Genomic DNA, 21,716 nt, shown 5'->3' with positions numbered 1-21,716 from the left:
CTCTACCTATAACTCACTCGTGCAACTGGTCCACCTGTTCCTGGCTGGGCCTCGGGCTTCGCTGCACTGGAATTGGGGCGCCCACTGTGGAAGGGACATGAGGGAAGAAGACTGATTGCTGAGACGTCCCACTAACCGAAGATCTGCCTGGACAGAGGTCGAGGCCTGCTCAGGGCGAGTGCCAGGCGTGTGAACCAGAGGGCTAGGATGTCGGGCTTTAAGGGAACAATCCTCTCAGCTGGGAGATGATGAGAGAGAGGCACATGACTCACCAACAGTGTGGATGGGCACGCGGAACGGTATCAGGAGACCCAGGCGACCGTGGAAGAGAGACAGAGCCACACTCAGTATCGTCTGAAGTGCCTCCTGCATCCTCCGTACCCAGGAGCCTGGCGGGTTGGGAAACTGCCGGAAGAGGTCATTCTCTCCAAAGGAGAAGACGGGCATGAAGAGAGGCCCTGGGGGAACAAGAACAGACACGCACGGGCCTGAAGATACGGGCTCACATTCCTCTCATGCAGGGCAGCTCGGATGGATACGCCCCTGCCGCCTCTGCCACCCGCCCACTCCTCACCGGTGTTCCAGTGATAATGAATCCTTTCTGATTCCGGAGCCGCAAGCTCACTGTTCCAGGCTTTGCCTCCAAAGCCTCCAGGAGACCTCCCACAGTCAGAACGGCCACCCGGCCACCCTCAGGGTGGGACAAGAGATAGGAAGCGCTAGCCTTGTCAGAAAAGACTAAACCTAGGTGGGAAGGGCAAAGGCTAGACACCACCAAGATAGAGGTAAACTCATCCCCACCCCCACCCTGGGATAAGAGGGGCACGGTGACATCAGTGCCCTGATCTTCCTTACCTCTGGTCATAATGTAATCTTGGAAGAGAGGCATTTGGAACCAACATGGTAGCATGAGTAGATATGGCTTGAGACCCGGAAAGAGGCAGGAGAAGCCTGTGGCCTCTGTACAGAAGTTGCTGAAGGCCCCAACAACCAGGACCCCTTGAGGATGAAAACCAAAAAGGTAGTTTTGGGATGAATCCAACTCAGCCGTTTTAATGAGCTAGAGAGCAGAGACTATAAATGTATCCCATTTCCCAGTGAGAAACGGCCTTGGAGACAGAAGAGGGTTGGCCACATTTAGCTATTTTAGAGCCCCACGCCTCCACCAACCCAGCTCACCTTCTGGGACCTCTCACCGTGATGGGAAAGTAATCTCGGAAATACCTCCAGTTGCGGACCCAGGCAGACTGGCGACCCCTCATCCTGGGTGTGTGTCTGTCTCGATAGAGCCAGAGCAGGTAGAGAACCACAAGGGTCCAAGTCCGGCCTAGGGAGGCTAGAATCAATGTCACCAGGCACAGCAGGGCTGGAGGGCAAGATAGAGAGCGAGGCTAAGAGCCCAGATGTGCAGGGCTGGCAAGATGGCTCAGCAGGTAAAGGTGCAATGCTGCCATGCCTGAGGACCTGGGTTCTATTCCCTAATCGCACATAGTGATAGGAGAGACCAAGCTGCTCTCTGTTCAACACACATTTGCTGTAGCATAAACATGCCACCCCACAAATATATATATATATATATGTGTATATATATATATATATATATATATATATATATATACACACACACACACACTACAATTTTTTTTTAAAACAACCCGAAGATGTAAGCCCTTTCCTCCCCTCTGGCCCACCCTCCCAGTCCTATGGTATTTAAGCCCTAGATTCCATTTAGGACCCCAGTGGTCTGTTCTACCTCATTAGGATCATAGGAGCAAAGCACCAGTAGCCAGGTCTGTCTGGTTCCAGTGGTTTGGGGACTCACCAAAGTCCCAAGAAGGAAAAGACCCACTGGGGCACAGCCAACACTTGAAGGCTCCGGTGCAGGGGGCTGGAGGAGGCTGGGGAGCCCCCCCACCTCTGCCCACCCCCAATCTACACATTGAGCCACGTGGACAGTGAACTGTGAACTGGGACAAGGCAAAGGTATCCCTCCCTGAGCTTGCAGGAGCCCCGACCAGTGGGAAGGAGCAGTGAGAAGGAGCTGGGTCATCGCCAGGAGCCCTGGGCAAAGTTTTTGAATTCCATAAGTAGAGAGATCTGAGATGAACTGGAATGTCGCCCGCCACCACCATGGCCTTTACAAGAACAAGCTTGAAAACCCCATAGTCACTGCCTGTGTCTAGTTAAGGTCAAATTCCCCACCCAGGCTGTGAGCATCAAGTGAAAACTGTGGCATCTCAGGTGGGTTCTTGTGCCCAGCTGTTGGAACATTCTATAGTCTGTCTTCAGGCACAACAAACAGACGAACTTACAATCCTGAAATCGGAGCAGCTGGGACAGTACACATTGGACCTACACACAATCTGGCTAAGTAACTGCCATGCATAGAAAGGGTGGGTAGAGAGCAGTTGGAGAGATGGCTCAGCAATTATGAGCGCTTAACTGGTCTTGCAAAAGACCTAAGTTCAATTCCCACACACATGTGAACTGTCTCCCAACCACCAGGAGCTCTAGCTCCAGGGGCTACAATGCCCTTTCCTGGCCCCCACAGGCTCCTGCTTGTTCTTGGACACACACATGTATATGTGTGCACACATACACACATGCATGAGTACACACACTCAAAAATATTTTGCAAATTTTTTAAAAAGTTTAATCATGTGTATTTGTGCGTGGTGGGAGGCCAGCATGGAATACATGAGACCCTGTCTTTATATATGACTCATGGACTAAATGGTTACAAACACCCTTTTATTGAAAGTGAGGCTGAGGAAGCTTAATAATTTATCAGGCAGGGGACCCTCAGAAGTCCACTTCCCCTGAGTCCATGGGGTCAGTGGGCAAGTGGAAGACTCCAGGGACCTCCTGAGGGCTGTTGGGACCAGCACATTCCATCCCAAGCACACAGACACTCTCGGGAGAAGAGACGGGCAGAGTCCCCTCTCTCTGAGGATGGCGACCCAGGTTGTCCAACAAGGCACAGTGGCAGAGAAGGTTTGGCAGACTGGTTGAGTGTCAGGGGTCAACAAAGGACACCATGATGTATCGAGTACCCCGGGTGGTGGGCAGCCCCTCGTGGTAGTGTGTGAGGCGGCCAGGGTGCAGGAGAGCCCAGCCTTTCCTCGGAGATGAGATTCTGCAGTCATAACGCAGGAAGCGGCAGCCGCCTCCCTGGGGAGATGAGATCACGAAAATAAAACTTAGGTTAGCTCACAGGGTGATGAGGGCGCAGGGTGGGAGAGGTGCCAATCAAATGGACAAGGGAGGCTATGTGGTTGTTGATCTGCACTGCCAACTTGGTGGAGTTTAGAATCACCCTAGAAACAAACCTCTGGCGATACCTGAGTGGGAGTTCCTAGAATGGGTTTAAGGAGGGCAGGGAGAGCCACCCTGAGTCAGGGTGAGCCAACCCACGGGCTGGCATCTAGGGCTGAATAAAAAAGACAGAGTGAGCTGGGCTCCAGGACTCTCTCTGTTTCCTGATTGTGGACACGCTCCTGCCGTTGCTGTGCCTTCCCTGTGAGGGACCGTCCCCTTGGACTTAGACCCTCCCTCCTTTCCTTCCACTGTCTTGTCAGGGAGTGTGTGGCAGCAACAGGGACGTCACCAGTGGAGTCCTGGGGAGCAGGAGGAGGGAGGAGAGCAGCTGTGCTAGTTGGGATTTTGTCAGGACTGCGGGACCCTCAACTGAGGAAACACCTCTGTCAGATTGGCCTGTGGGTGAGCCTGTAGGGGGCAGTTCTTGACCGAGGAATGATGTGGGAGGGCCCAGTCCACGGTGGGTGGGGCCATCCCTGGGCTGGTGGTCCTGGAGTGTCTAAGGAAACAGCTAAGCAAGCCATGAGGAACAAGGCAGCAAGCAGCATCATGGCTTCTGCATCAGCTCCAGCCTCCAGGTTCCTGCCCTGCTTCAGTTCCTGCCCTGGCTTCCCTCCACGATGGACTGTGATGGGGACTGTGACGGGGACTGTGACGGGGACTGTGACGGGACTGTGACGGGACGCTTAAGCAGAGTAACTTCCTCCCTAAGTTTCTTTTGGCCGCAGGGTTTTGTTACAGCAGCAGAAAGCTAATTAATACGGTGGCTGAGCCAAGACACAGGAAACCACTGAGAAACTCAAGAAGGCCCAGCCGGAGGCTAGGGAGGGAACGGAGACAAGACTGTAAAATGAAGGGTGTGGAGGAGCCCCGCGGACCCCAAGACAGAAAGGACCCGAGACTCACCTCATAATCCACACCCTTGTGGTTGAGGGCGACATTGAGAGTGAAGGTGGACGAGTCATGGTGTGGCCGAAGCGAGGGCTGCTCATCTGGCCGGTAGCGGACCACGAAGTTCATCACTGCCCGTGTCTGTGGGGACACGAGGTGGAAGTCATGGGAAGGGCAGGGCATGCCAAGGCTAGCCCTTTACTTGTTTTGTACATGAGGTGGAAGACATGGGAACAAGAACTTTATAGACCAAGCCATCTCCCCAGTCCCGTTCCTCCCCTTTTTTTGAGACAAGGTATTATGTAGCCCAGACTGGCCTCAAACTCACTATGTAGCTCTGGATGACCCTAAATTTCTGATCCCCCTGCTTCTACCGTCTGAGTGCTGGGATCACAGGCTCTGCAGTGCTGGGGATGGAAGGCAGGGCTTTGTACATGCTGAGCGAGCGCACTGGCTGACCCACATCTCCAGCCTCTCTCTCTCCTATTTTGAGACAGGCGCTCACTGCACAGCCCATGCTCTTCTCAAACTCGACCTTCCTGCCTCAGTTTCCCAAATGCTGGGGTTACAGGTATCAACACTCCCTGCCAGTGACTCTCCTAATAGCACAGCGGCCCGAGTAGGAGGCTTAACCTCCTTCCGAGTCCATCTTTATCCTGGGCCCCAAGTCCATGGAGCCTCAGTGGCTAAAGGGCTGAGAGCGGGGTCCACATAGAGCCTCCGAGACTGGGGTACAAGAAGAGGTACAGCAGCGGTTGGGATGGCCCACCTTGGTGTGGTAGCCAGGGAACAGGTACTCCGTCATGGGCCCCACATATGTCCGCAGCAGCTGAAGCCACTGGTCCTCGTATCCCACCTGTTTCATGTGGATATCAACGGTGGGAACATTCTCGTATCCTCCAGCCAACCTGGAATCCTGTGGGCAACAGACACTCAGCCACCCACATCCCTGGGCTAGCCCATTCTCCCTCAGGAATAATACCAGCTTCTTCTTGTTGGTTCCCAGGTTTTTTTTTTTGTTTTGGTTCCCTGGAACTTGATCTACAGATCAGGCTGGGCTTGAACTTAGAGATTCACCTGCCTCTGTCGAGAGTGCTGGGATTAAAGGTGTGCAGACGACTGCCCAGCCGGAATCTCTTTCTGTCTGTGGCATCTAGAAGCAGTTTTCTCTTCTACTGTCAAGGCAGACTCATTGCTGCTGGGCCCTTTAGTCTCTGCTGTCCTTAGCTCTGCTGTGAATCCATGCCACCTTCCCATGCTACCTGACCATGCTATCTGACATCCGTAGCCCCAAGCACCCTCTGTGTTATAGCTAACCTTGACTGTCAACTTGATGGGACCTAGGTTCAAAGACAAGCCTCTGGGCATGCTGGGGAGGGATTGTCTAGCTTAGGTTAACCGAGATGGGAAGACCTGACCACTGTGGGCGACACCATCCCCTGGCCTTAAAGTGAGCTGAGCAACAGAACTCATCTGTTTTCCGACTACAATGCAATGTGACCACGTGACCAGCTCTCTCACGCTCCTGCTGCCATGCCTTCCTGCCATGATGGGCTTGTACCTGCAGACTGTGAGCCACTAAGAAATCCTTTCTTCAAGTTGCTTTGGTCAGATAATTTCTCCCGGCAACAAGACAAGTAACTAGCATACTCTTTATGAGCCCCGCCCTTGGGGATCCCCTCTATCCCCCAAGTCCCCTGTCCCTCTTCAAGCCCACCCTGTCCCCCTTGGGAGCCCTCCATCCTCACCTCGTGCCGGCCTCCAGACCACTGGCCATAGTGTTCCATTTCCTCCACCAGCTCATCACACATCTGCTCGGTCAGCAGTGGGAACCAGTACACATCTGGGCATGGCTAGGGACAGGGCAGGTCGGCAAGGGACAAGGCAAGGTGAAGCTCACAGGAGAGTGGGACAGGCAACAAGGACAGGGGAGGGGAGACACACAGGAGAGGACCTATGGAGGGCTGACCCAAGCTCTCTAGGTCACTGCTGGAGGAGGGGTGCTTTAGCAGAGGAGGGCAGGAATAGGGTGCCTGGAGCCCCAACATCTAGAACAACGATCTTGTCCTGTTTTTTTTCCTCCTTTTTGAGACAGGGTCTTTTGTAGCCCAGGTTGTCCTCAAACTCACTAGGTAGCTGAGGCTAGCCCTGATCGTCCTACTTGCACTTCCTGAATGCCGAGATCACAGGCGGGCAAGTTCATGCTCAGTTTATACTGTGCTGGGGACCGAACCTAGGGCTCTGTGAATGCTGGGGGAGCTCTCTACCACCCAAGCCCCAGCTCCAGCCCATCTACTTATTTTTAGACAAGGTCTTACTATGTAAACCAGGATGGCCTTGAACTGGCTACATGTCTGACGCTGCCCTGCAACTCCAAATCCCTGTTATCTTCTTGCCTCCTCGACCTGGGCGCTGACATTATTGGCAGGTAACACACCTCCATTTGTTCTTATGTGCGGGTGGGCACGGCTGTGTGGGGGTGCGCGTGTGCACATTTGTGCATATGGAGGTCTGAGGTTGACACCAGGAACTGCTCCATTATTCTTTCACCTGATCCACTGAGCATGATCTCCTAATCGAACCCAGAGCTAACTGATGCAGCCAGTCTTGCTAGTCAACTTGCTGAGGATCCTCAGTCTGGAACTGCAGGTGGGCTCTGGAAACCTGTACCAGGTTGCCATGCTTATGTCCTAAGCACTTAACCAATGAGCCCATCTTTTGTTTTTGAGACTTGGTCTTGCCATCTGACCATGGCTGGTCTGGTTCCTATTATGTAGCCCAGGCTAGCCTGAAACTCTCCATCCTTCTGCACCACCTTCCAGACCTCTAAGATTACAGGCCCTTAACACTTAGTGTGGCCGTTAGCCTTCCTCTTGCCCGAATAGGAAACCTTCAGTCCCCGGGAGCTCAGCTTAGAACCCACCAATGCCAGCAGTGGGTACTTCACACGGGCCAAGGTCCTGGGGCAGCTTACCTGTTCCACCAGCCCTTCCCCATCCAGGGCCCGGCTGTAATTCTCATGAATGTACTGTTCTCTCCAGTCCTGTAGGAAGGGTTAGGGCACTTGAGCAGAGCCTTCTTCATGCCTGCCCTTCAGCTGTCCCTCCCATGATCAGCAATGGTGGTGGAGGCTATGGACTGGAAGCAGGGAGCAAAGGTCCCCTCTTACCACAGGGTTGTCAAAGATCTGCCAGAGGTCTGGGTGTAGGTGGTCTGTGTCATAGCGAGAAGTAGCCAGCAGCCGGCCAAACTCGTGCTGGTTGCTGAGGTGGAGGAAGATGCCCTGGAGCGGGGTAAAGGGTGGGCATGCGTGAGGAGGACATCAGGAGGCTGTGGGCACAGCGTCGAGTCCCCATGGGCAACCCATGCCAACCACCCCACTCACCTTGTCCCGGACGCTCCTGCAGAAAGCCATATCTGGGTCTGTGTCGCTGCTGGAGAATACCTCCTTTTGGGGCAGCTCAGTCCTCAGGGTCTCCCCGCGGATCACATATGCCTGAGATATGTAGGGTACATTCCACACGCCCCTGCAGGCACCGGGTATGATCAGCCAGTCTGAACCCCACAGACTCCACTTTGCTCACTGCAGAAGCGCCTCCTCAGGGTCCCCCAGAATCCCAAGCCTGAAGCCATCATATCACCCTTCCCACAGCGGGGGCCTAGTGTGTACGTAGGAGGCTGCGGAGGGGGACCGAGGGAAAGGTCTGGCACTGCATGGTACACATGGATGGGACTCACACTCGCTTCCGCTGCACCAGTTCCACGTAGTCTTCGGAGCGGGCGTAGTACTCATCGGGGCTCAGGGCACCCCAGAAGTTGGACCAGAGCTTGCCATGGCGGGAAAGCATGGGAGCTATTACCTTCCTATGGAGAAGACATAGGTGAGGGATGGACGAGATGGGACAGGACTACGCCCCACCAGGGGAGCGGTGAAGCTCTTCTGGGGCTCCATGCATGGGTGGCGTTGGTCACCTGTTTTGTTCAATCAAGATACGCAAGGTCTCCGGGTTCGTAAGGACGGCATCGGCGTCCAGGCTAAAGTAGAACTCACACTCAGGGTTCTGCCGACAGCTGTCCCTGGAGGGGAAGACCCACCGATAGAGAGGTGAGCCCAAATGGGGCATGGAGGCAGGGCAGTGGGGAATGGAGGGATGAGCGGGGCTCTCCTGGTTCTGAGATGAGGTCAAGGGTCAGTCAGTGTCTCCTTCCCCAGGGGCTCCACTGTCTGTGGCAGAGGATGAGGGAGGGGAGCGTAGTGTAACCACAGCCCAGGCAGACTCACTCACATGGCCATGTCCCTGGCCTCCCCCGCGCTCAGGGCCTCCTCTGGCCCCACCAGCTTTACAGCTGAGAAGTGGTCCTGGAGCTGTGGCCAGGCATCTGCAACATGAGGCTCATGGTACACCTCCTGAAGACGGGCGGGGAGAGGGATACACTGATGCTCTGGGCAGAGAGGGGGGTACACAGGGGATGCAGTCAGGGAGGACAGATGGGAGGAGGTGTCGGTGTGGTGGGGTGGGGGGGGGTAAGGGGGAATGTTCTCCATATCTCACGCTGTTGTGAAGGAAGAGAGAGATCCTGTCCGGGGGGTAATCCAGGAGCAGTAGGCGCTGCAGGAACCGAGGCAGGAAGGGAGTAGGCTGCTCCACAAACACGGCCAGAAGCACCCGGGGGGGAGGCTGGGGGACACCACAGGACAAGGTTCACACAAGCCCAGACCTCTTTCTGTCCCACAGCCCTGGCCAGCCAGTCACTCACTGCCCACTTGGCCAGTTCCCGGTGCGTAGGAGCTCAGCCCCAAGGCCACCCAGCTGGCCCTCTGCCTACATCCCTGCTGTCCTCACCTGCCCCCCCGGGAGTGTCCTCAGGTTCTGGTTGCAGAATCCACAGCCTCCCTGGGGAGTCCAGCCATTGGGGACATAGTTCCCCAGGTAGTTGAGCTGGAGCTGTTGGGACAGGGTTGAGTGGCTAAAGTGGAGGTGTCTGGGGACAGATGGCAAGGATGCTGGGCTCAGGAAAAAGTCAGTAGGGTGAGGCAGCCGTCCTGGCACCTTTTCTGCTGGGACTGGAGAAAACCAGGGGGAGGGGGTCCAGGAGGGTTAGGGTAGCAAGGGAGGGGAAGGGGGAGGCAAGGAGGGCTGAGGGCATGGGGGCACCTTAGTGGGACCATTTCCATGGACCACAACAGGAAGTGTGTCGTAGGCCACATTCCGGATGCGCACACGATTCTGGTCGAACTTTAAGACCACTTCATCTGGGGACAAAAAGGGGAAGGTTTTCAAGAGTTCCTTCATTTTGGAACCACGAGGCAACAGGCTCTTTAAGGTGTGAAGTGACAGGATCCCAACTCCTCTGGTGCACAAAGGTCTTCGCAAGTGCTTGGTAGATCGATAACCTGAGCTCCAAACACCAGTTTTTCCTTTTGTTTTTGTGTGGTGCTAAGAATTGAACCTAGGGGTTTCTGTATGATAGACAAACTCTCTACCACTGAGCCACGCCCCCAGCCCCTCCCTGGGGGATTCTAGGCAGGGGCTCTACCACTGAGCCACGCCCCCAGCCCCTCCCTGGGGGATTCTAGGCAGGGGCTCTACCACTGAGCCACGCCCCCAGCCCCTCCCTGGGGGATTCTAGGCAGGGGCTCTACCACTGAGCCACGCCCCCAGCCCCTCACTGGGGGATTCTAGGCAAGGGCTCTACCACTGAGCCACACCCCCAGCCCCTCCCTGGGGGATTTTAGGCAGGTGCTCTACCACTGAGCCATGCATCCAGCCTCACCATCGCTAACACACATGCTCAGGGGTTGGTTAAGTTAGCATACTGGTCAGTTGTAGATCAACCCAGTTCTGGCATTACCCACCTCTAACCACCGTCCTTACCTAAGGCTCCATTGAGGTTCTGAAAAATCCGGGATTTATGGTCCAGACTGAGTTTGAGTTTCTCCTAGATAGCAAAAGATGGAGCAGTGAACGGAGGTGGGGGACAGGTGACACTATCTCTCTCTCTCTCCAACTCCCTTTATGCCTTCCCTCCCATTCAACTGGAGTGGGGGTTCCTGTCCCTGAGTCTCCCTTACCCGCAGCCCTGGGTCCAGGTACAGTTGAGTGTAGAACAATTGATCATCATCGTCGTCTTTGTATTTCCACTGGCGGACAATCTGATGGATGGTGGGAGCGAAGCCAATGAATCCTGGGGTGTGGCAAGCAGAAGTGAGTTAGACCTCCTGAGACTGCCAGGGTCCCCCACTCAAGTACCCAGAGCATGCAATGCCGGCTCCACTTGGGGAGGGAGAGATAGAGAGGGGACAAGTCTGTCTTGGGAACTCGGCCACTCACCACCAGAGTTGAGGAAGCGCTTCCCCATGCCCACCTCAGGGTACTGCTCTGCCAGCCCCCACTCAGGCCAGCAGAAGCTCTCAGCAGAGAACAGCAGATGACTGCCACTCTGAACAAACTTCTTCAGCAGCTCTGTTGGGCTGCTTGCCAGAATCACGTCGTAGCTGGGCGAGAAAAGGGGAAGACGAGAGCCGAGGAACCTCAAGTCTCTTCTTCTCTCTCCATAAGCAGTTTCCCTCTCTTTCCACCCCAGCCCTCCTTACCTGTCCACAAACATGATGATCATGTCTTCCTGATCTGCATATTTCTCCATTTCCTTCTTGAGCCACCTGACCTTCTGGCCTCCACCAACTGTTCGAGCCACATCACCCCCTCGCCACTCCTGTCCCAGGCCCAGGGTCTGCAGAAAAGATCCCACCCCCACGCAGCGGAAGAGGTTCAGCTGGCCAAGATGAGGAAACAGGACCAACCCCCACGACCCCGGCCCTCTCCCGATGGGATTTCTCCTATGAGTCCCCCCACTCACCCGTACAGTGTAGTTAAAGAACTCCGCAGACTGCAGAAAACGCCGGTACCCCTCTGTCTCTGCCGTAGCCACAGTGATCACCAGCAATTTGTCTGTCATAGCCAGGGAACTGGCACTTAAGACACGGCTTAGTGTCCCACGTGTTTATCCCTCTGTATCACCCCCGACACACACACACACACACACACACACACACACACACACACACCTCCATATTACTTCACTAAAGCTCTTTCAGCACATTTGGTCTCCATAAGAGTAGAGTAACATACACCACGAGTGGGGGCTGGGGTGTTCCTGTCTGTCTGGGGAGCCTGGAACCCCTAGTTTTGTATGAGGAGAGGCTGATGCACTGGGTTCCAGGAACGCTGGACACTCCCTCCCAGGCTGGCGGACGTGTCGACCCTGCCCATTGGCCTCCCGGGCTCTCACCTGGGTTGACAGCATTGGCGCCCCGGGGTCGATCGGAGGCAGAAGTTACGGGGGGCAGCGGCGGCAGCAGCAGCAGCAGCAGGAGCAAAAGCCGGGGTTCCGGGCCTGCCGCAGCCATGGCTAGCAGCACGCTTAGGCTACACCCAGGCCCGCACGGGCGCTGAGCTGAGCGCCTGGATTCCGACGCCCCGGGAAGATTCTGGGTAAAGGGGAAACCGAGCCCGCTGAGAGGAGGAGCTGTGCTCGGGACTCCGCCCTGGAAAAAAGGCGTAACCCGAGGCCACCGAAAACCCGAGATGCAGACGGCGAGACAAGGCAAGGATTGTCCCGCGGGCGCGGGCTGGAGGGTGGGGAGGAGCCGAGGGTCCGGTCCTGGGCACAGCCTGACTCACGCCGGAGCAACCGAATCCCCCCGGGAGGGGAAGTGACCTTTTGAGGAGGGTCCAGGCGACGCGGGGGCGGATCTTGACCACAAATCTGACCCGGAGGAACACAGGACGGCGAGGCCTGGGGTGGCGCGCGGCGGGGGCGGCGGGCCCGGAGGGGCCGGGAAGCCGGAGGCGGGATCGCGCGGACATCCTCGTGGGTCTGGGTTCAACAAAGCCACCGAACCTGCCTATCCTGTCCCGCAGCGCGGGGACACGCGCTGGGGCTGCAAAGGGCACAGGGACAAGAGCGCGCCCCTAAAGACCACTCACACCAGTTTTTAAAAAGTGACCATTTGCAGGCGGCTCTCAGATTTTATTTATTTATTTTTGTAACCACGACGCGACCGGAAGTAGGTTTGCCCCTATCAAAGATGGCGGAAAGCTTGCTGATCTCCAAGGGAACATCACGTAATGACTTCAAGCGGGAGGGGAAAGACTGCGCACGCGTACGTGTGCACGCCACCGGAAGGGGTGTGCTCAGAGCAAGGGTCGGTGGTTAGTACGCGTGCGCAGTAGGCTCTTCTGTCAACTGTGTTGCGCCAATGGTGGAGAAGAAACCCGCCGGTATGTGAGCCTTGAGTGGTTCGCCCTTTTGTGCATCCCAAGTTCAAATTCAGCCTAACATCTCCCCGCCTAGTTTTTCACGTCAATTACCTTCGCTCAGTGTTGGAACCATTAATTCATGTTTTGTGACTGCTTGCTTCAGCAGACGCTGGGGATGGAGAGGATATGTTGTCTCTCCAAAGCCTGGGTGCTATGAGCAGTGGTACTCACCTCAGCTTCTGGGTTGTTTTGCTTTTTTTTTTGTTTTTGTTTTTGTTTTTTTCTTCGAGACAGGGTGCGTACCCTTGGCTGTCCTGGAACTAGCTCTGTAGATTAGGCTGGCTTGGAACTCACAGAGATCTGCCTGCCTCTGCCTCCACACTGCTGGGATTAAAGGCGTGCGCCACCATCGCTCCACTTTCCTCCAGCTTCTGGATATTGGATGGAGGGAACAGAGAAACCTAGGAAATCAAAGGGCTTGGCTTTGGGTACTACACACACACGCACACACACACACTTCATACACACTTCATTCCTTCCTTTCTCTTTCTTTTTTGTAATGTAGCCTAGGCTGTTTATGCAAACTAGGCTGAACCTCAGCCTCTTGGTGTCCTGTAGTCCTGAAGTCTGTGGTTTGGGGGAGTTCTGGTTTGAGACTGGCATGTTATGGGAAACCCAGCACCAGGAATGGGCAGGTGAGATGGTGCATGCAGTAGGTAAAGTTGCTTGCTGCCAAGCCTGACCACTTGAGTTCAGTCCCCAGGATCCACATGATAGGAGAAAAGGCTTCCATACGTTGTCCTCTGACCTCTGCACGTGTACTGCAACACCTACATGTGCACAGAAACACTCAGAATAAATGAATTTTTTGAAGAGAGATAGAAATACAAGAAAAAGAGGTCAGGGATGAACCCCTGCTGGTAGGGTGTTGTCCAGCATGCCCAAAACTCTTGCTCCATCCCCAGCATCACATAAGCCTGGTGTGGCTGTGCACAGGAGGTCATCCCAGACCAGCCTGGGCTTCCTGAGATCCTATCGAAGGTTGTGGGGGTGAGAAAGGGACAGGCCAAAGAGTGTTATCAATTAAAGAAAAAGGACAGGCAGAAGCAGCCTCGAGAGCAAGAGAGGAGCCAAAATGTCGGGATAGGAAATATATCCAACAAGATAGGGGGACATCTGGGAGCCACACTGGGGAGACTTTTAGTCCAAGGAAGGTAGTTGGTGCAGTTACACGGCACAGGCATGCATCTCAGGCTGAAGGAACATTCTAGATATGTACACTGGATTTTGCCCTACTGAATCACAGGTGTTGAGAATATGGAAGCCAGAAGTCAATACTGTGTCAATTCTCAAAGGCACTCTTTATTTATTTTAATTTGTCAATACTGTGTCAATTCTCAAAGGCACTCTTTATTTATTTTAATTTGTGTATGTGTGCTGCTCTGTGCAAGTGAGTGCACGGAGGACAAAAGAGGCAGTTGGAATTACAGAAGGTTGTGAGCCACCCTCGTGGCTGCCGGTCCTGGGTCCTGGAAACAGCTGTAGCACCCTGCAAGAGCAGGAAGTGGTGTTAACCACTGAGCCATCTCTCCAGCTGCAATTTTTTGTGTCTCCAGTTATTGCTGGGACTGAGAGGACTTAGAGACAGCATAAAGGACCGAAACAAGCTTGCCAAGCTGGAAGAAAGCAGGGTGAAGAGCTGGGAATTCCTCACAGCATAATGAAGGGGCCGAGGCCAGGAAACTGGGGCTCTAGGCACCTGCAGTGCAACTTTCCTCCTTTCTTGACCCCGGTAACTCTCTTTGCCCCATCTAGTTCGCTCCCAGGACCCTGGACAGCGGCGGGTGCTGGACCGGGCAGCCAGGCAGCGGCGGATCAACCGACAGCTGGAGGCATTGGAGAATGACAACTTCCAGGATGACCCCCACGCCGGCCTCCCCCAGCTGGGCAAGAGGCTCCCTCAGTTTGATGATGATGCAGACACAGGTGAGATGGGGGTTAGGGAGGAGGAGCAAGACAGTGCCCTGAAGCTCCTTGCCACCTGTAACTGCAGATGATGCCAATGAGCGCAGATGGGAATTGCATCTTTATTGTGTTTTCAATTTCCTTACTTTGTGTGCATGCATATGTGTGTCTGTTCATTCCTGCGCAGGCTTGCCTGTGGAGATCAGAAATAAACTTACAGGAGTTCGTTTTCTCCTTCCAGAGTTGAAATTCTGCTTACTCAGGTTACTGCGTTCAGCAGCAGGTGCCCTTAAGCACCGAGCCATCTTAGCAGCCCTTGTTTCTTTAAAAATGCAACTTATTCAGAGAGCAAGCAATCTGAGAAATTTATTGATATTAATTAATATCAATTTATTGATATTCTAAAGAGCCATCATCTAGCCTGGGGGAGCCATTGCTCACATGTGCACGTGTGTTTACAAATACACACACACATACACTCACATACACAAACACACACACACACACGACACAATGACACATACCTTTAAGCCCAGCACTAGGGAGGCAGAGGCAGGTGGATTTCTGTGGGTCAGCCTGGTCTTCAATTGGGGTTCCTGAACAGCTAGGGTTACACAGAAAAACCCTTTCTCAAACAAACAAACAAACAAACAAACAAACCATGTTCAGTCAGCAGGTTATAGACAGAGACAAGAGGCTGTCAATCATCTGGATTGGTTGCCATTTCCCCTTCCCTCTGTGTCAGGTGTCAGCCACATCTCTGAGACTAGCGATGACCGTGACCCTTGTTATCATCCTGTGTACTTGTTCCTTACTCTGCTCATGTCTGGGCTGGGCTCCGGCACTTCTTGAACCACTGAGTCAAATTAGTGTCTGCTGGTGTCATCTTTGTACTCCAAGGCCATCTGACAGGGAGGGAGTGGTTAGCTCAGCAAACCAACAAGGAACAGCTGTATACGCTAAGCTAGAAATACCATGCATGTGCCTGTTCTCTGGTCTGTTTATAGTAGGGAGGGTTTTGTTTCTTTGTTTCTTGAGAGAGGGTCTCTCTATGTAGACCAGGCTGTTCTGGAACTCACAGAGATCCGCCTGCCTCTACCTCCCAGGTGCTGGGATTAATGGTGTGCACCACGCCTGGCAAGATGTTTTTAAACTTTAAATAATCTCTCTTGTTTCATGTGTGGCACAGCGTGTGGGTGGAGGTCAGAGGACAATGTTTGGGAGTCGCTTTTCTCCTTGTACTGAGTGCCAGGGATTGAACTCAGGCTGGCAGCCTTGGCAGCAAGCGCCTTTTCCCACCATCTTGCCGGCTCAAGTGTGTCATTTATACAAATGTAGGCAGAGAGGGACAGACTGCATAAAATATCCCTGCCCTTGGGCTGGAGGAAAGGGAAGGCGTCGGGACTGTGGAAGGGAAGGCTGGCAGTAGGGCGGTGACTTGGGAATTACTTCTGGCTTTGCCAATGACTAGCTCCAGTGTTGGGAGCATCTGTCTTTCCTCTCTGTGTCTCTGTGCCTCAGTTTCTTCATATGTGTGGAATAAAAAAGATGGAGCAATCAGGTATAGCGACCCAACACACAGAAAGTTTGAAGCCAGAGAACTGCCAAGAATTTAAGGTCAGCCTGGTCTATATAGTGAGTTTGAAGTGGGCTTGGGGTAGGTAGTGAGACCTTGTATCAAAACAACCACAACAACAGCAAGACTGTAATCCCAGCACCTGAGAGGTGGAAACAGGAAGATCAATCAAGGATCACCGTTTGTCTACACAGTGAGTTCATGGCCAGCCTGGGCTTCATCAGCTCCTGTCCCCAAAATAAAAAGATGGAGTAGGTTGGACTTTAAGTAGCTGACAGTCGACCAGGATTGCAGATGTCAGCGTTAGTGCAGATGTAGGCAGGGAGGGACAGACCCCGAGTGTGGTGTGGATAGGCCTCTCCAACAGGACTGTCACAGCCACTGTCCAGCAACTCAGTGTCCTTTGTCCCCCAGGAAAGAAAAAGAAGAAGACTCGAGGTGACCACTTTAAACTTCGCTTCCGGAAAAACTTCCAGGCTTTGCTGGAGGAGCAGGTGAGAGAAGGCTCAGTCGGAGGTCGGAGGTCGGGACCCTAGAGAGCACGGGGTGAGCAAGCCCCTGCTCTTCAGCGCCCCTGGTGGACGTCAGCTGCCTGGCCGACTGGAGAATTCCAGATGCCCGTCCCTTCATGTCCTTGCAGAACCTGAGTGCATCTGAGGGCCCCAACTACTTGACAGCCTGTGCCGGCCCCCCATCTCGGCCCCAGCGTCCCTTCTGTGCTGTGTGTGGCTTCCCATCCCCGTATACCTGTGTGAGCTGTGGTGCCCGGTACTGCACCGTGCGCTGCCTGGGTACCCATCAGGAGACCAGGTAAGCCCGAGCCTGACCCAGCCATGCCTACAGTCTTATTCCATGTAGCATCCCAGGACCTCCTTCCTTCTCCAATGGGCTTCTCTCTCTCTTTCTGCAGGTGTCTGAAGTGGACTGTGTAAACCTGGCATCAGGGAGAGAAAGTACCCCCACCCTTCCCAACCCACCCCAGCTCATTCACAAAGGACAGAGAGAGGGGGGAACTACCCATTCACCCAGCAAAGCTGTGCCCTGCCGACCAAGGAAGGCCACACGGACCCAGGACTGTTGTGGGGTGGTCCATCCACAGAGTGCTGTGATAATAAATGGCGTGATGAAAGGAAGCCTGCCTGCTCATTCTGGGGTATTTGGAGGTGAAGGTCAAGGTTGACTGTCAGGCCTGCATAGACTCTGCCTTTCTTCTTGTAGCCTCCATTGCCGGCCCTCTGTGTCATGGGAGGATTATGTCCCATTCTCCAGCTACTCTCAAGTCATCTCTGCCTTTCTTAGCTGCTGCTTTACTTTGGTTTTTGAAACAAAGTTTTGCATAGCCCAGGCTAGCCTTGAATTTACTATATGTGTAGCCATTAGGTGGAACTCCTAATCTTTCTGCCTCTGCCTCTGCCTCTGCCTCTTTTTTTTTTTTTTTTTTTGGTTTTTCAAGACAGGGTTTCTCTGTATAGCCCTGGCTGTCCTGGAACTCACTTTGTAGACCAGGCTGGCCTCGAACTCAGAAATCCACCTGCCTCTGCCTCCCGAGTGCTGGGATTAAAGGCGTGCGCCACCACGCCCGGCTGCCTCTGCCTCTTAAGCATTGTTTTTTAAATAGTTTTCCTTTACATGTATCTGAAGGTTTTTTCCTCTATGTGTGTGTGCATGAGTGTGTGTGTGCACGTATGTGCATGTTCGCACACGTGTGTCATAGTGAGCGTATAGATGGCAGAGGACAATTCTTGAAGGAATCAGTTCTCCCCTTCTACCCTGCTGAGACAGGACTCTTATTGTGTCTGCTCCTCACTTAGCGGATTTCAGGCCCACAAGGCTCCCAAGTGGTTCTCTTTCTTCCATCTTGCTGCAGGTGTGCTAGGATTACAGATATGAGCCGTGGCATGTATGGGTCCTATGAATCAAACGTGGGTCATCAGGCTTCCAAGGGTAGTGCCTTTATCCACTCAGCTGTCTCCTGCCCACGTCTGGTGTTTAGAAAGCGAGAGGGCTGTATGTCCTCCTGCAGATGGACCCCAAGAGCTGGTTTGGAGGGTCCAGCAGGGAAGCAGTCACTCATGTACCCTTGGAGAAATATTCCTCTTGAGCTAGATAGATGGCTCAGTGGTTAAAAACACTGGTTGCTCTTCTAGAGGACCCAGATTCAATTTCAAGCACCCCCAAATAGCAGCCCGCAACGGTCTCTAGCTCCAGCCCAGGGGATCTGCTGCCCTCTTCAAGCCTCTGAGGTTACGTCATACATGGGGTGCACAGACGTACATGCAGACAAAACATGTACACATAAAATAATGGAAGAAAAGATTTTTGAAAATTCCTCCTCCCCTGGGAGCAGTCGTCCTCTTTATCAGATCTCGAAGCTGCCTCTGAAAGCTTATCAAGTGGCCAAGGAGGAAGCAGGCACCACCTAGCCAGCTCGGCCAAGCCGCATCAACCCTGGGGACCAGAGTCCTGTGGAAGCTCCGCTCCTTTACCTGCTATTGGTTACGCTACAGGTTTTTCCTCATTTTGTTTTTAATGAAAAGTGTGTGTGTGTGTGTGTGTGTGTGTGTGTGTGTGTGTGTTAGAAGTTAGTTCTCTTCTTCCACTAAGTTGGTCCCTGGGATCAAACTCAGGTCGTTAACCTTGGCAGCAAGCATCTTCACCCACTGAGCCCTCTCACTGGCCCTATTTCTTGGCTATGAATTTAGTTTGGAAGGAGGTGGGTTTGTGGTTTGTTTGTTTGTTTGTTTTGATGTTTGAAGACATGGTCTCTCTATATAGTTCTGGATCCCCTGAAACTCTCTCTGTAGATCAGATTGGCCTGGAACTCAGAAACCCGCCTGCCTCTGCCTCCTGAGTGCTGGGATTAAAGGCGTGCATCACTGTGCCTAGCTTGAAAGGAGGCACTTTAGTTTCTTTTTCCTGGTTCTGAGTTCATGTTTTATCTCTTTCCTCCCTTCCCTCCATTTCCACCCCCTCCTCTCCTCTGTCCCTGCTCCCGCCCCCTTTTTTTCTGGAACCCAAGGCATTGTCCAGGTTAGGCGAGCACTCGACTGCTGACACTCACCTCCAGGCCTCAATGGGATAAGCACTCGGACCCTGAGATACATCCCAGATCACTCAATGGGATAAGCACTCGGACCCTGAGATACATCCCAGATCACTCAATGGGGTAAGCACTCGGACCCTGAGATACATCCCAGATCACTCAATGGGGTAAGCACTCGGACCCTGAGATACATCCCAGATCACTTTTTTTTTTTTTTTTTTTTTTCGAGACAGGGTTTCTCCGTATAGCCCTGGCTGTCCTGGAACTCACTCTGTAGCCAGACTGGCCTCAAACTCAGAAACCCGCCTGCCTCTGCCTCCCAAGTGCTGGGATTAAAGGCATGCGCCACTACACCCGGCCCAGATCACTTTTATTTTATATTCTGAAACAGGATCTCACTAGATTGTCCAGGCTGAACTCAACTCTGTAGCTCCAGCAGGCCTTGAGTTCATTATCTTCCTGCCTCTGCCTCCCAAATAGCCTCAATTACAGATTGTACCGCCAGCAACCCTTTAAGTAATTTCAGTTTTGAGCTAGCTTCAAGGGCTGAGTGACTAGGCAGGTGGGGTAAGGGCTGAGAAGTGTTGCAAAATGGTGTAAGAGGAAACCAGATAGTTCTGTCTGATACCTGACAAAATGGGACCAGTCAGGTTGACTCTTGTCCCTGATGCTACTAGTGTTCAGGGACACTCAGGATGTCGGAAGTGGAGTATAGAGAATTGTCACAGCATTAGATCAAGACATTCCTGGGAAGCAAGGGGGAAGCTTAGAGGTTCCTGTTGCTGGTGGTGCTGGCTGCGGAGATTGGCATGGTGTCTGTAGGATCCCAGACTCGCTACTTGTCTAAGTGGATTGCAGGCTGTAATTGCAGGCTGTAATTACCTAATTCTTGAAATTACCCTGCTAAGCACACAGCAGGAGCGGTCCTAGGTATTTGCTGGACAAATGACCTTAATTAGCTACTAATGAGATCCAGCAAGGTTTTTCAAGGTTTTTGAGACAAGTTCTCACTAAAATTTTGGGTTGGTGAGATGGCTTAATGGGTAAAGGCACTTGTGACTTGTAGCTGAGTTTGATCCCTGGGACTGACTCCCACGAGTTGTCCTTTGACTTTCACATGTATGTGGTGGCACATACATGTGTACGTATGTGCTCTCTCTCTCTCTCTCTCTCTCTCTCTCTCTCTCTCACACACACACACACACACACACACACACAATAATACATAGTTTTTTTAAGTTGCCCTTGACAAACTTGAGGAGTCCCTAGGAAGAGGACGAGGAGGAGGAGGACAAGGAGAAAGACTTGGAGGAGGCCGAGGGGTCAACACCACAAAAACATGGCCTAAAGAATCAACTGACCTGGACTCCCGGGGGTCACAGAGATCAGGGAGCCTGCGTGGATCTGACCTAGGTCCTCTGCATATGGTTTGGTTGCTGTGGTGGTTTGAATCTGCTTGGCCCATGGGAGGTGGCACTATTGGGAAGTGTGGTCTTGTTGGAAGAGGTGAGTCACTGAGGGGGTGGGCTTTGAGGTCTTATGTTTAAGCTCCGCCCAGGACAGAAGAGACCCTCCTCCTGGCTGCCTGCAGAAGATAATCTCTCCTGATTGTCTGTAGGTCAATATGTAGAACTCTCAGCTCCGACAGCACCGCATCTCTCTGCATCCTGCCATGCTTCCTTGCCCTGATGATACTGGACTGAACCTCTGAAACTGTAAGCCAGCCCCAATTTAATGTTGTCCTTTATAAGAGTTGCCCTGGTCATGGTGTCTGTTCACAGCAATGGAAACCCTAACTAAGACAGTTATGTAACTTGGTGTTCTTGTGGGAGCAGGGACTGTCTCTGACTCTTTTACCTGTCTTTAAGACCCTTTTCTACTGGGTTGCCTCATCCCGCCTTGATGTAAGAATATGTGCCAGGTCTTATTGTAGCTTGATATGGAGTATTTCGTTGATGTCTCTAGGCCTGTTCATTTCTTTTTCTTTTTTTTTTAAGATTTATTTATTTATTTATTTATTATATATAAGTACACTGTAGCTGTCTTCAGACACTCCAGAAGAGGGAGTCAGATCTCGTTACGAATGGTTGTGAGCCACCATGTGGTTGCTGGGATTTGAACTCCAGACCTTTGGAAGAGCAGTCAGGTGCTCTTACCCACTGAGCCATCTCACCAGCCCGGCCTGTTCTTTTCTGAAGGAAGGTTGAGGAGAGCAGATCTGGGAGAGGGAAAATGGTGAGGAAAAAGGAAGGAGGAGAGATTACAGTGTAGTCAGGGTGTAATATATGAGAGAAGAATAAATAAAAATGGGGGGTGTGTGTGACTCACCCCCATTGGACTGGCGGTGATGACTTTTAATCCCAGCACTCAGGAAGCAGAGGCAGACATATCTCTGTGAGTTCCAGGCCAGCCTAGTCTACAGAAGAAATTCTGGGACAGCCAGGGCTACACAGAGAAGAGAAAAAAACACAAACAAAGAAAACAAAGAAAAAGTTCCCCTCGGTCTTTTATAGTTCTGTGACCACAGAGCGGCTGAAGAAGTAGGAGCCCCGCCCTGCAACCAGCTTGATACTGTTAAGTGGTCAGTTGTGCAACTCGCTTAAGGCTTTCTGAAAGGAAGGGAAGAGGCAGGCAGGGGAGTCTATACAGTTGTGTGGATTCC

At 52.9% G+C, this 21,716-nt stretch overlaps 3 protein-coding genes across 4 annotated transcripts; 1 reads left to right on the top strand and 2 right to left on the bottom strand.

Annotated features, from left to right (window-relative positions):
* Window positions 1-13: 13 nt before the first annotated feature.
* Window positions 14-2,895, bottom strand: LOC110294973 (2-acylglycerol O-acyltransferase 2-A). The gene is made up of 7 exons (XM_085836387.1): window positions 2,815-2,895; window positions 1,826-1,932; window positions 1,197-1,368; window positions 856-1,060; window positions 590-744; window positions 273-477; window positions 14-84 (listed from the first exon to the last, which is right to left on the bottom strand). The coding sequence occupies exons 1-7, from the start codon at window positions 2,893-2,895 to the stop codon at window positions 14-16; spliced, it is 996 nt and encodes a 331-aa protein (XP_085692513.1).
* Window positions 2,731-11,692, bottom strand: Plod3 (procollagen-lysine,2-oxoglutarate 5-dioxygenase 3). The gene is made up of 19 exons (XM_085837332.1): window positions 11,500-11,692; window positions 11,068-11,159; window positions 10,805-10,941; window positions 10,542-10,705; window positions 10,283-10,395; window positions 10,086-10,149; window positions 9,366-9,463; window positions 9,054-9,155; window positions 8,763-8,888; window positions 8,496-8,617; window positions 8,182-8,286; window positions 7,948-8,073; window positions 7,595-7,736; window positions 7,379-7,492; window positions 7,184-7,252; window positions 5,958-6,062; window positions 4,979-5,125; window positions 4,225-4,350; window positions 2,731-3,171 (listed from the first exon to the last, which is right to left on the bottom strand). Exons 1-19 carry the CDS (start codon window positions 11,615-11,617, stop codon window positions 3,016-3,018), a joined length of 2,226 nt encoding a protein of 741 aa, XP_085693458.1. The 5' UTR covers window positions 11,618-11,692; the 3' UTR covers window positions 2,731-3,015.
* On the top strand, window positions 11,627-17,144 carry Znhit1 (zinc finger HIT-type containing 1). 2 transcript variants are annotated; one of them, XM_085837334.1, is made up of 5 exons: window positions 11,627-11,814; window positions 14,286-14,456; window positions 16,426-16,505; window positions 16,652-16,821; window positions 16,922-17,144. In XM_085837334.1, the coding sequence occupies exons 1-5, from the start codon at window positions 11,796-11,798 to the stop codon at window positions 16,941-16,943; spliced, it is 462 nt and encodes a 153-aa protein (XP_085693460.1). In that variant the 5' UTR covers window positions 11,627-11,795; the 3' UTR covers window positions 16,944-17,144. The 2 variants fall into 2 exon arrangements, with proteins under 2 accessions (XP_085693460.1, XP_085693459.1); XM_085837333.1 differs by lacking the exon at window positions 11,627-11,814 and adding an exon at window positions 12,404-12,491.
* The last annotated feature ends 4,572 nt before the right edge of the window (window positions 17,145-21,716 follow it).

This window comes from Mus caroli, unplaced genomic scaffold (assembly GCF_978045245.1).
Source record: "Mus caroli unplaced genomic scaffold, Mus_caroli_1 scaffold_4, whole genome shotgun sequence".
Taxonomy (NCBI): domain Eukaryota; kingdom Metazoa; phylum Chordata; class Mammalia; order Rodentia; family Muridae; genus Mus; species Mus caroli.
Note: the sequence above shows the minus strand (reverse complement) of the source record. Positions and strands in the feature narration are given on the sequence as shown.